At 47.9% G+C, this 12685-nt stretch overlaps 1 protein-coding gene and 1 long non-coding RNA gene across 5 annotated transcripts in view; one reads left to right on the top strand and one right to left on the bottom strand.

Annotated features, from left to right (window-relative positions):
• NHS (NHS actin remodeling regulator) overlaps positions 1-12685 on the bottom strand; it is a 347396-nt gene that overhangs the window by 78913 nt on the left and 255798 nt on the right. The window contains exon 1 of one of the 4 annotated variants that reach the window (XM_079911198.1): positions 10589-11817. The exons of 2 other annotated variants lie outside the window; for them this stretch is intronic. In XM_079911198.1, coding sequence (XP_079767324.1) covers positions 10589-10826 — 238 coding nt within the window. In that variant the 5' untranslated portion in view covers positions 10827-11817. Of the gene's footprint in view, positions 1-10588; positions 11818-12685 lie in introns of those variants that run through there. One more of the 4 variants, XM_079911199.1, reaches the window with a different exon arrangement.
• LOC307180768 overlaps positions 1-12685 on the top strand; it is a 97327-nt gene that overhangs the window by 82027 nt on the left and 2615 nt on the right. The gene's annotated exons all lie outside the window — the stretch shown is intronic.

The raw sequence follows: 12685 nt of genomic DNA, 5'->3' as shown, positions 1-12685 counted from the left end.
CCCCTCATACCTCTGGCTACACAGGACACACCTCAGCAGCGATTCCCGTGGCCACAGTGCCCTCACCGTGCATTCTGGGCCCTGCCAAGGCAGTTACCTTGATCCTGAAGAGGAGACTCCATATCACACGGGATGTGCAGTTCTTTTTAGGCAGCTGGCATGAGCTTAGCACAGATGCCTCCCGGAGCAGGACTGCTTTGCTGCCTCCTGGGAGGTCCATCATCAAAACCTCCCGCCCTGACCCACACCGTGACTCTCTCCATTTGTGCTTCTGGCTGGAGCTACCAGGTGACCGACGTGGGAGTCTATGACTGCTTCATCTGGCTCAGAGTTCCTTCTGGAGGAGCTGGCGTCTCAAAGTTGGTTAGCAGTAAGCGAGCCCTGAGGTGCTAGCTATTAGGCCTGAAAGGTGGGCCCAGCTGGGCTGCGGTCTGTGTGGGTGGCCCCCAGGAAGTCCCCTAGCGTCTCTAGGATTTCGGTTTCTCTCAGGCTGGAAGCAATCACATGGTTTTTAGGGCTCCGTTTCACCCCTTTCTTGTCCTGTCCTTAGTGCTTACCAAATGTCTACGTGTACATCTACATTTTCGGCTTCCTATGTAGCCAGACCGAGGCCAAATGACAGAGTGTCAGCTACTAGCCAGTGGGACACAGGCAGCATTAATGTACACACCACTTCAAGGCTTGGTCCTTATAAAACCTCCCAGGAGCCTTGCTTCTCTCTTTTCCTCCACTGCTTGGGAACTACACATTCTAGGCTTACATCAGACTTTGTGTGAGGAAGAAATAGAACTATTATTGTATTAAAGCACTGAGCTTTGTTGGTCTATCTGTTAGCATAGCATAGTGTAGCCTATCCTGACTAATACATTTTCTTTTATTCTGCCTATTCACTCATTCATCCACTCATTCAGATGTCATTCGTTCACTTGATATTAATTAAGTGCCTACTACATGGCTGGACACTAGCACTCTAGCATGAATATACCTCGGGTTCTTCCCCTGGAGAAGAGGTGGATATCTAGGTGAGGAGATGGAGATGGAGATGGGAGCAGAGACAATAATAATACAGTGATAAGTGTGTATAGGGTGCATAACATTGTGTTATGTGCAGAGAAATAAACATTCAGAGGCCTTTACCTTTAGAAAACTTCAACTATACTCTTTCTAGTTTCTTTCTTTATCCTTTTTTCTAGACAGTGCTCACCCCTGCATACTGTGCCAGTTCTAAAAACAAAACAAAACCAAAAACTGCATTTACCACCACTCTCTCCTTCCTACCAGCCCATCATTCCAAATCCATCTTCCTGAAGTACCATTTCTATAGGTCATGCCCCCGTCTGAAAATCATTCAGGGGGGTCTTTCTTTCATCGCCCACATAAGGTCCAAACTCCTTAATTTGGCATTGATCCAGTTCTGAGCTGTCTTTCTAACAAACATTATTTTCCTCTTCTCCTTCAACCAGATGGCATAATCCATGTCCAACGACCCACACCATTGGTGATCCCACTCCCATGTCTTTTCTCACACCACTGTTTCCTCAGAATTCCCCTCCTTGTCTGCCTAAGTCCCTTTCTCTCTTCAGAGTCCCACCTCAAGTGATATCTTTGGTCTTTCTGTCTACCCCAGTCTATAGTATTAATATATTCAGCAACTTAGATGAAACGGACAATTCCTTGGAAAAAAAACTAGCAAGGGACAGAGAAAAGAGAAATAGTCCTATATGTCCTAAAGAAATTGAATTCTAAATCAAAACCTTTCCCACAGAGGAAATTCCAGGCCCAGATGGCTTCACCAGTGAATTCCATAAAACATTTTAGGAAGAAATAATCCGATTTACAAAAATTCTTTCAGAAGATAGAGGAGAACATTTCCCAATACATGGTATGAAGCTTGTATAACCTTGATACCAAAACCTGATGAAAGACACTTCTAAAACATCTATAGCTAACATCATATTTAATGGTTAAACATTGGCTGCTTTCTCTAAGATAGGGAAGAAATCAAAACATCTACTTTCACCAGTATAGTAAGACACAAAGATATGAAAGGAAGTAGCAAATACTGTCATTTCCAGCAAAACGATTGTGTAGGTTTAAAACCCTATGAAATCTACAAAAACTGCTAGAACTAAAGAGTAAAAGTAGAAAAGTCACTGGTCAATATATTAAAAAAATCAATTGTATTTCTCTCTCTCTATATATATATATATACTAGTAATCAAAACTTGGAGAATTAAATAAAAAGGAATACCATTTACAATATTATCAAATATGTAAGTCTAACAGAAGATTGTGTGTCCTCTACCCTAAAAACTGCAAAACATTCCTAAGAGAAATTATAGAAGGCCTAGGTGATCAAAAGCTATACTATATTCAGGGATCAGAAGGCACAACATTGTTAAAGATGTCTATTCTCCCCAGATGCATCTATCGATTCAAATCAATGGCCAACCAAAATCCCAGCATTTTTAAAAGAAATTGACAGGCTGATTCTGAGATGTACGTGAAGATGCATAGGTTCTAGAATAGCTAAAATAATCTTGAAAGAGAAGAACAAATTGGGAGGATTTATGCTACCCGATTTCAAGACTTAGTATAAACCTACAGAGGTCAAGACAGGGTGGTTTTGGCAAGAGAGCAGACATACAGATCAGTGGGGCAGAACAGAGGGTCCGGGAATAGAGCCACACACATACAGCTGACTGAGTTTTCGAAAAAGGCGTTAAATCAATTCAATGGGGGAAAAGAAAGGTTTTTGGTTTTTTGTTTGTTTGTTTTACAGATGGTTCTGGAACAAATGAATATACGTATGGGAAAAAATTAATTTTGACCCCTACTTCACTCCATACACAAGTAATTACATGAAGATCACAGACCTAAACACAAAAGCTAGAACTATCAAATCTCTGGAACAAAATACATGACAAAATCTTCACGAACTTAAAGGAAGCAGATTTCTCTGACAGGGTTCAAAGGGACTAGCCACGCAAGAGAATACTGATGAACTGGACTTCGTCAAAATTTTAAAAATGTCTGCTCAGCAAAAGAATGCCATTTAGAAGTAAATTGGCAAGGCACAGGCTGGGAATAAATATTTGCAATCCATATATCTGACACAGAACTTTCATTCAGAGTATAGAAAGAGCTACTACAAATCAATAATAAAAAAACAAAGGACCCAATTAAAAATGAGGAGAAGGCATAATGACATTTCAGAAGAGAAGGTAGATATATGAATGTCTAGTAAGCTCATGAAAAGACATTCAACATTATATGTCAGCAGAGAAATTCAAATTAAAACCACAATGAGATACCATTTCATATCCACTGTAATGACTACTGACGTACCCAGTGTTAGCGGGGATACAGAGCAACTAGAGCTCTGGTACATTGCTGGTGGGAGTGTAAAATGGTACAACCATTTTGGAAGAAGCTCTGCCAGTTTCTTATAAAACTAAACATACACTTAGCCTGTGACTAAGCATTTTCCCTCCTAGATATTTACCCAAGAGAAATGAAAATGTAAATCTACAAAAGGACTTGTACAAAAGTATTCCTGGCAGCTTTTATTCATAATGGCCCCAAACTGGATACAGCTCAACTAAGGAGGTAAACTGTGCTGTATTCTTACAACGGATTACTGCTCAGCAGTAAAAAGGAATGAACTACTGATACATAAAACAATACGAGTAAATTTCAAAAAGTATTATGCTGAATGAGAGAGGCCAGATATTTTTTAAAAATCATACTGTATGATTCAATTTACATGTAGTGCTTGAACGGGCAAGTCTAATCTATGTGACAGAAATCATAAGAACGGTTGACAAAGGGGGTGGAAGATTGGAAAGGGGTACTAAAATTTGGGGGGTGATGGAACTGTACTATATATTATTTTGGGAGGTGGTTGCACAGACGTATATATCACAGCTCATTGAACTCAACACTTAAAATGTGTACACAACTTAATTGTATGTTAAACTGTATCTCAATTTTAAAATTACTCCTTCCACCACCCCCAGAAAACCCTGTTGGGTGCTACTGTAATGTACTGTTACGATTTTCATATGCAGTTATCCATTTTAAACTTCCCTAGATCCCTCGGCAGGGCCCGCACGGTACTTGGGACTCCATATTTGTCGGATCAATGAATGAGTAATAATCAGACAGTGTAAAAGAGAAATAAAAGGTAAAGGAAAACTAGAATACGACACCATACATAATTCCACTGTTTCCATTTTTCCGGGAGTCAACACCATTGCAAACGCAGGTCCCTATCTCCCAACACATAACAATAACCCAATGTCTAAGACATCTTACTTTTATTTACAATAAGAGAGGCAAGGAAATAAGAGAAAGCTTTTGTCTCCTACCTCCTTTTGAGGTGACACCACATAATTATTACTCTGTTTCTTAACTCTAGTGCGAGAGACCAAAAGACATCGCATGAATCACCTTTTCATTCATAAAACCCTGCTTATATCTTTCATCGCTTTTATCCTCCTAGAATAATAGCAGAGAAACAGCACTTGACGGGCCTACATTATCAGACTCTATTGGAAAGGTCTAGATAAGAGTGCTGAACCACCTATTAGTATTCTGCATGCAAACCCTTCTCCGTAACCCAGAGTCATCCGTATCCTGGCAACCCTCAGAATTTCATTCTCATTGAATTGCTAGATCTTTATCAAAATATAATTAGAGCCTTAATTCGAAAGATAAATTTTGATTGCCAGTGCCATGCCGAAAGGAAGGAATAATCAGGTGGGAGAGCGCTTAGGCACAATTGTTAACCATATAATCAATGTCATGGATCACCCATCCCCTAAAAAACATAACTTTGGGGGAAGTTGTGAGGGGTAGAGCAAGGAGGGGAAGAAATCACTGAGGCACCAGACTTACATTATGTTTGCTCGTTTTCTCATATTGTTGCTTAAGTACTTGTCATCTCTTCCCAACTGGAAGAGTTTGGGGAAGGCCCATGCTGTGTGTCCTGCTTCTGTGTGTGCTCACAGTGGCCCAGTCCGTAGCAGGAAGTAACGTGGTCTACAAGCCTCCTATCTTGGGTCAGGTCTCCTGGAAGCAGACTTTGAGATAGACATCGGTGTGTGGGAAGCTTACTAGCAAATGCTCTTCAGGTCAAGACCTATGGAGGGAATTAAGCAGGACTGGGCAGAGAGAGAAGTTGGGCTGTGATACCGTCACAACAGAGGATCAGCCAGCCCCATTGGGGGAGCTCTGGAGCCGGGATAGCTCTGCAGAATTGTCCTGAATTGCAGCGTGACCAGTCATTGGATGTGCGCTGACCTGGGAAGGGCTGCGACCTTGGGCAAGGTGGCTCTCTTCAAGGACAATTCCCAAAGAGGGACTTGGCTGTGAGGCGTCAGCCACCAGTGCCCAGCTCTGACGAATGAGTGCTTGGGGAGCAAGCGCTTGAGTCCTGATGAGGAAGGGCGATACAGGTGGTGCATCAAAGTAGCCACTGCACCTCCACTGGCTACAGTGACTCAAGGGCCTGGGGAAGATGATCCGAAATGGAACCCTGACAGATCGAACCCACTAGCCCATTCGTACAGGAGAGCAGCTCTCCACCCTGTTGCGCATGCTAAGTCACCTCAGAATGTGTGACTTGCTGGGAGAGAGGAGGTCTTGTCCCCTGATCCAACTGGCATGCTCCCGACTTGAGGGTGGGTACTGATACTTTAAAAAAAATCAATAGCTCCGAGACACAGTCTGCAAGGGGCCAGAGAGCAGAAGCCACACACTTCAGTGCCCTTTGCTTTGGGGCAGTCACGTCTGCAGCCTCACTGCTTCCATGGTCGTAAGTGGTTCATTAGTTTGGGGATGGAGAAAGCACCAGGCATATATAACTGTCTTTCTCCATTGGAGTAAAAGTAATAGATGTATTTAACCTACATTTCCATGTACAGTCAGCTTCTCCTGAGACCTCTGGGAATGCTCAAATCTGTAAATACAGAAGCTTCAGAGTTCACCGCTGTGCTAGGTCGTCTGTTTCCACCCGTCCTGGTATTCACGCCCTTGGTTAATTCCCTGCCCTGGAGTCGGGCTGGTCCTGTGACTTGTGTCATCCTGTTGGTAAAACAAGTCACAGGCCCAGCCTTGAGAAGGCCTGGAAGCTTCTGCCTTTGCGCTCTTGGGGACCCTAAGCCACTAGGTAAGAAGTCCAGCTTCTGGACTTCTGGCAAGGCCACTTGGACAGGCCCTGAGACTACTACACAGAAAGAGAGACAGGAGCACAGCCAACCCAGCGTCCCAGCGGAGCCTAGCCCCCAGGCGACATAGCAACTGACTGGCCACCGGCAAGACTGTCACAAGAACTGCCCAGTGAGCGCGTCCGTCCGTTCGACACTGCAGGATCTTGGGCCAGCCGATCGGCTGTTGTTTCTTAAGCCATTAAGTTTCGGGGTGGATTCGTACGCAACAACAGATAGACAAAACAACCCTAACTAGCAATTACCTCGAGTCAAAGGGCTATGCTGGCCTCGCCCCACCCCCATCAAGTCAACTGCCTTTTAAGGTTGAACTGAAGAGTCCTTCCTCATTTGATGGCCGCTTTTCACAAGGAAACCAACATTTTTATTACATCATAATAGTTACCGCCTACCCAGTGATGAATAGACCAAAAAATTTTGAAGGAGAAAAAGAATCCTCACTAGGCTGTCGGCGCCGGAGGTCAGGGATTGGGCTCTCTCACTAGCTATGTAGCTTAATCCTGTGTATCGTTTTCATATGCTGGGGGCTCAAATTCATGCCTCAGTAAGTTTACAAATGGCTCCCTGTCATGGACCTCCAAGGTCATTCACTAAGAGAAGAAACTCAGAATATTAAATCCTGAGATTCAGGGTCAGTGTTGACTGGACACGCTAGAGAGGGCTGGACACGGAGCCCACCAGGTCAGAGATGGAGCGTAGCAAGATGATCCAGGGCTGGCTTCTGGAGCCAGATCACCTGGGATCAAATCCCAGATCTGTCACTTGTTGGCTGTAAAACCCTGGGCAAGTTACTTAACTTCTCTGTGCCTCAGCACCCTTATCTATAAAGTTGGGATAATAACAGTCCCTCCCTCGCAGGGTTACTGTGAGGATTAAGTGAGTTAATGTATGTACAGGGCATAGACCAGTGCCTGGCTCTTCTGAGCCTAACTCTAAGTGGTTCTGCAGTAAAAACAAAAAACAAAACAAAACAGAAAAAGAAACCAAAAAACCCCCAAAAAACAAAAACTCACATGGACCTTAAGTAATACAAATAGCTGTTTTTAGTGACTATACAAGATGAAAGCTATCTAGGGACTGTATATCAGCTTTCTGAAACTATATCCCGTATAACTTTTCATAAGAGGGCAGAGTGAACAGAGCATGGCAGAAGGAGCACTGAGCCAAGAGATGGAGACCTACATTCTAACTGCAGCCCTGCCATAAACTAGCTGTGTCACATTGGGCAAGTGATCTATAACATGGGGGATAATACAATGACCTTGCCTAAAGAGGCTAGACCAGATGGTCCCTCTAGGAACCTTTTATGTCTCAATACCTTTCCAAATCCTGAGACAGGAAAGGGCAAGTGGAATGACGACCGTTTTAAAGATGGAGACACGTATTTGGCCACGTGACTTGCCCAGAGCCAAATCCACTCCCAAAGGAGAGCAAAACAGGGGCATCTTCCGTGCCACAGAGCTTATTGCTGCGGCACAGACTACATTTCCCAGCTTCCCTTGCAGTTTGATGTGGCCATGGCCAGTGGAATGTGGGTGGTGATGAGGTGTGCTACTTCCAGTCCTCCTACCGTGCTCTCTCTTTCCCCTTCTGCTGGCTAGATACAAAGGAACCCAGGAGGGACTCCAAGGCCCTAGGGGATAGCAGAGCTGCAAGAGGGCATGAGACCAGGTTCCTTGTCATCACAAGCCAAAAGTTGATTAGACTTTATATGATTAAAAAAAGAAACACTGCATTGTGTTAACATCCTGCGATCTGGGACTTACTTGTCACAGTATAACCTAATCCACACACTCAGTGCGAGTCTCTAGTTAGTGGCTGATTCAGGTTCTGAGCTTCAAGAGGAAGCAGCCTTTTTCTGTTTAAGTGCAAGAGATCACTGACATCTTATTTGTAGAGGCAGAGCCAAGACAATGAAGTCTTTAGGAAATCTGAATCCCAACTCATGGCCCTCCCACGGGCCCTTCTCAGGGTGCCAAAGAGTTAGCCACTGTCGCACTGGGCCTTTTGGCTACACTGAATCATCAGTAATCTTGCATCTTCTGTAGGGAACACAAAGATGAGGGGCATTTTAAAGATAAACCAGCAAATGTTCTCAAGCCTCTAAGAGAAGACTAATCAGGAACGATGAGAGGATTTAGCAGAGGTGCTTTCTTTCCCAGTCTCTTCCTTCTCCCAAATCAAACTCTACCTTAATATTGTCCTGATGATTATATTTCTGACCTACCTACAGAAAATAAAGGTAAAATTTTAAAATCAAAATTCACTTTGAGAGAATCACCCAGTAGGTTCCGTCTTGAATAGCGAACTGATGGTGGTAATTTACACCTTCCCTCTTAAATTCCCATACTCTTTAGTTTATTTCTTTCATGGTTAAAAAGTTAGGCATTTACATTTTTTCAGCCATTACCAATGCATTTTTGCAAAAAAAAAAAAAAAATTCCTATCATTCAACCAGATCAAGAACAGATGGGGCCTGTTTTCTTCAAGCTGGACTTTGCCATCTTTGCTGCCAAAGAAAAGGCGAACATGGGGGAAATTAAGGCTTTTGAAAATAAATAACGGGAGAGCCCTGGCAGGCTCAAGGGATCCAGAACCCGCAGGAAGAGATCTGAGCTTCCCACCATCCACTAGGATCACTGAAGTCCTCAGTCCCTTCCTGTCTCCCTTCCATGTGGTACCTTCCCCATCAGCTGGGGCTGGTCCCCTTCAGACAGACTGGGTACCTCTCAATTTCCAAGAAGAGATTCCTCACCCAACTGTCCAGGGATTTCCATCTGGAAAAGAAAGAGGGGCACCCCAGCTCCTATCTGCACCCAGGAAGCTGGCATGATTTAAGCACCACCTGGACCCTTTGGTCTCTGTGTATTCTGGGCCAAACTCCACTGCGGGGAGTGGCCTCCTGGCCCCTAGGCACAGAGGAGGAAGCCTCACATACGGCTAGGCAGAACTCAGAGGGAACGTAAAGCTGCAGATACCCATGGCTGGGGGCTGGGGAGGGGTCTCTGTCTGGACTCCCATCCCCCAATCTTGCAGCCCAGTTGCTTAGGACCTCACACAGGGATGGATGGGCTGCTGCTCTCTCACACAGATCAGCTTCCTAGCATCCCCACCCTGTCCTGAGACTGGTGGCTGAACTGCTCTGAAGGATGTGTGCACCTGGTCACAGGCTGTCTGGGGGCCCAGTGTGGCTCACCCTCACGCAGCTGGGAAGGGAGACCCCATCCTTGTAATAGTGGGGTCAAGCTAAGCTGCATCTCCAGCCGCAGGGTATTTTTAGACGCTGTTATCTTTGTCTTGCTCACAAGCAGCTGTGAAAAACAAAGTGGTGACCAGGAGGCACGAAACTATAAAATAAAAACCTCATAAAGCAAGAGCTCCCAAACTCAAGAGCAGAGCACACTATGGCTAAAACGCTGCGCACCATCATGGCGGGCCTGCTTAATCTTCCCCTGAGGGGGCACCAGGTGGGGCTTTGCTCTTTTACTGTCCACCCATTCCGGGCCTGGCAGGCCCTGGGCAGGTCCAGCTTTGGCCCACCGGCCGGCAGGGCTAGTCAGCCAGCAGCCCTACTCACGCCCACAGACGGTGACCCAGGTGGACAGGTGTGCCAAGGGAGCAGGCTTGACGGGGTTAACACTGCCACAGAAGGAAAAGCTCCAGCTCTCTCGCCTCTCTTTTCCAGCTCATCCTTAACAGTCCATTTGCCTTACAGCATCACAGCCAGCTCCATGACAGTGAAACCCCCGCACAGGCAGAATGTCACCCAACACCAAGTGGCAGGGCAGGAAAACAGGATGGGGCACCAAGAGGTATCCCCCAACTTCTCCCGAGCCCTCAGAGCCCTTGGAAGGCCGAGCCTCAGGGTGCCCTCCCACTTAACAGTGCCTTCGAGTCCCTTCGCCACCAGACCAGGCAACCCCTGCAGCCCCCTCTACCCAGCTAGTAAAGGCCCTGGCAGCGGCGTGTAAGAGTGCCGCCCCTCCCCCAAACCCGGGCTGGGGGGTGGGGAGGAGGCGGCAAACTTCAAAACTGCAGCTGTGATATGCTTCAAAAAAAAAAAAAAAAGAAAGAAAGAAAGAAAGACCCCTGAAAGCCAGAGAAGCTCCCCTCCTCCCTTGGAGCTATGTGCGGTCCACCTTGACCGCCCGCTCATCCTCACTCTTCTCTGCCAAGGGAACCCGGCTCTCAGACCTCGGCCGGGGTTATTTCCTCAGGCTAGCGCGCGGCGGGGCTGTGGCTCTTGCCTCCTCCGTTCCCTAAGTTCACCCACCACCCAGAGGTGTGAAAAATTAGTTAAAAATGATGTCACCTACCCATACCCCCTCCCCCCCACGCTGGTCCCATCTCAAACACACCCGCGTGGCCTGGGCTGTGAGTCGCAGAGCATCCCGGGGGGTTGCGGTGGGGCGCCGCGCCGAGGCTAGCCTCCCCGGGTGCCCGCTCAGGCTCAGGCTCAGGCTCGGGCTCGGCCCTGGGAAGCCCGCCGGCGCATCGTTCCCCCGCTGCAGAAATCCTACCGCCCGTGCGCCCTGGGCGCGCCGCCGGGCCCCGCGCCGGCTCCCCAGGAATGCGGCCGTCAGGTGAGGTAGGCATGCGTGCCGGCTCCGCAGCGAAGCAGCAGCTGGCTGGGGCGCGGGGCTCGCGATCTGCCTCTTCTCCCTCTCCCCGCAAAGGAGAGGCCTCTCGGGGGCTTTTCAGCGCCTCGTTGCGTTAGGACCGCATTCCCCCTTCCTTTTCCTTTTTATATTAGTTTCTGCTTCAGATGCAAAAAGGGAGATCGCAGGAGTCCATGCCCAGCTCCAGCCAAACTCGGTCCACAGGCTGAGAGAGAATTATGAATGGATGCTGCCTTCTGATGAGGAAGTCGACTGGGGAGGTCTCTGCGCACGGCGCACTCCATCAAAGCCCGGGCATTGGCCCCTCCACTGCTTCAATGCTGCAGGCAGAGACACCTAATTGACCACTGGGAAATCAGGTGCCTGGAGACCTGGGCGGGACGTAGCCCCAGGGCCACGCTGGGATCGAGCGCCTTGCCTGTGTAGACAGCTTCGATTTACAGCCCAGTGAATGGAGGGGACTGCGGCAGCCAAACCTCCCGGGCAGCAGGCACGGCTGCACCAACGCTCTGCAGACAGCCGCCCAGCTCTGTGAGCATCTCCTGGCTCCACTGGGCTAAAGGGAACCTGCTAAAAATAATCCGTCCCCTGCTGCCAGCCGCAGTGAGCTGCAGGACTCAGACCCCAGCCCCAAACTCGGTGGCGCGCGGGAGCCGGCCACAACGCGGGCCCTGTGCACTGAGACAAGCGGGGGGCTGCGGAGGATCCCGGATCCGGATTTCTGGTACCTGTGCGTTTCCTTCTCCGGTAGCGCGACCGCTGGTGCTGCGCGTTACCCATGCCCAGAGTGGCGGCGGGCTCGGCACATCACCATCAGGCTGGACCGACCGCGGCTGCTCAACACCGCACCCCCGTGGCTCCCTTCTCACCTCCCGGCTCCCTGGTCTCTGGCCAACAGCAGAGGAATCAGAGACGCCAATCGTGCCAACTCCTCCAGCCGGGGCAAGAGGGAGGACAGAGACTGGCGTGGAGCATGTGCCCACGCGCGTAACAGGATTAGAGCGGCCCGAATATTGTAACATTGCGTCCCCTCCCCCTAGTCATCTCCGAAACCTCGCAGCCTAGACACAAGTCACCCTGCCCAGGCTTAAAAACACTGCAAAGACACTGCCTTCCCAGCGACGTGCTAATCTCCAGGGAAGGGTAATTCAACCAGCTCTGAGGATGAACCAGGGTTAAAAGCCATGGCAGTGTGTGCCCATGCCTTAGGCTGGCAGGTTCTCTATGTAACAACCACATGCAGAAGACAGAAAGCCATTTAGGGCCACGTAAAACACAACACTTATGGGATATATCCTAATATATAACAAGGGAAAAACCAGTGAATGAAATTATCCAAAATGTGCCTTGTGGGAGGCAGTTTTCGGTAATTTGTCTTGATGCCTTGGAAACCCATTTAGGGAAAACTTGACTATTTTTTGACCAGGATACCTATCTTCAAATAGGGAGACTTATGCCCTGGGCAGATTTGCATGCCAGAGCAGTACTGCGTCCACGAGGCCCCTGACTCTTCCATAATTCACAAATTGTGGTGAAACACTCGACTTGCCAAGGTCACAAGAAATCACAGGGTTTGCGCAAGCACTGGTAGAGAGTACTTCCTAATTGGCATTACTACGAATTATGACTGTGGTCACATAAAGTACCACATGCAACCCAAGTTAGTCTGGGTTGGCTGCTCTCCTCTGACCCCACTCACACCAACCTCCTCAGACGGCTGCCAGCCTCCAGCAGAGACTAGAGAAGGTGGCTGGAGTCCCCCCTGGAAGACAGAGCGCGGCTAGGTCAGGAAGGATGAAGTGGGAGGAGGTGGCACTGTCACTCCCCCAGTGAGGC

This window comes from Stenella coeruleoalba, assembly GCF_951394435.1.
Source record: "Stenella coeruleoalba genome assembly, chromosome: X".
Classification (NCBI taxonomy): domain Eukaryota; kingdom Metazoa; phylum Chordata; class Mammalia; order Artiodactyla; family Delphinidae; genus Stenella; species Stenella coeruleoalba.
Note: the sequence above shows the minus strand (reverse complement) of the source record. Positions and strands in the feature narration are given on the sequence as shown.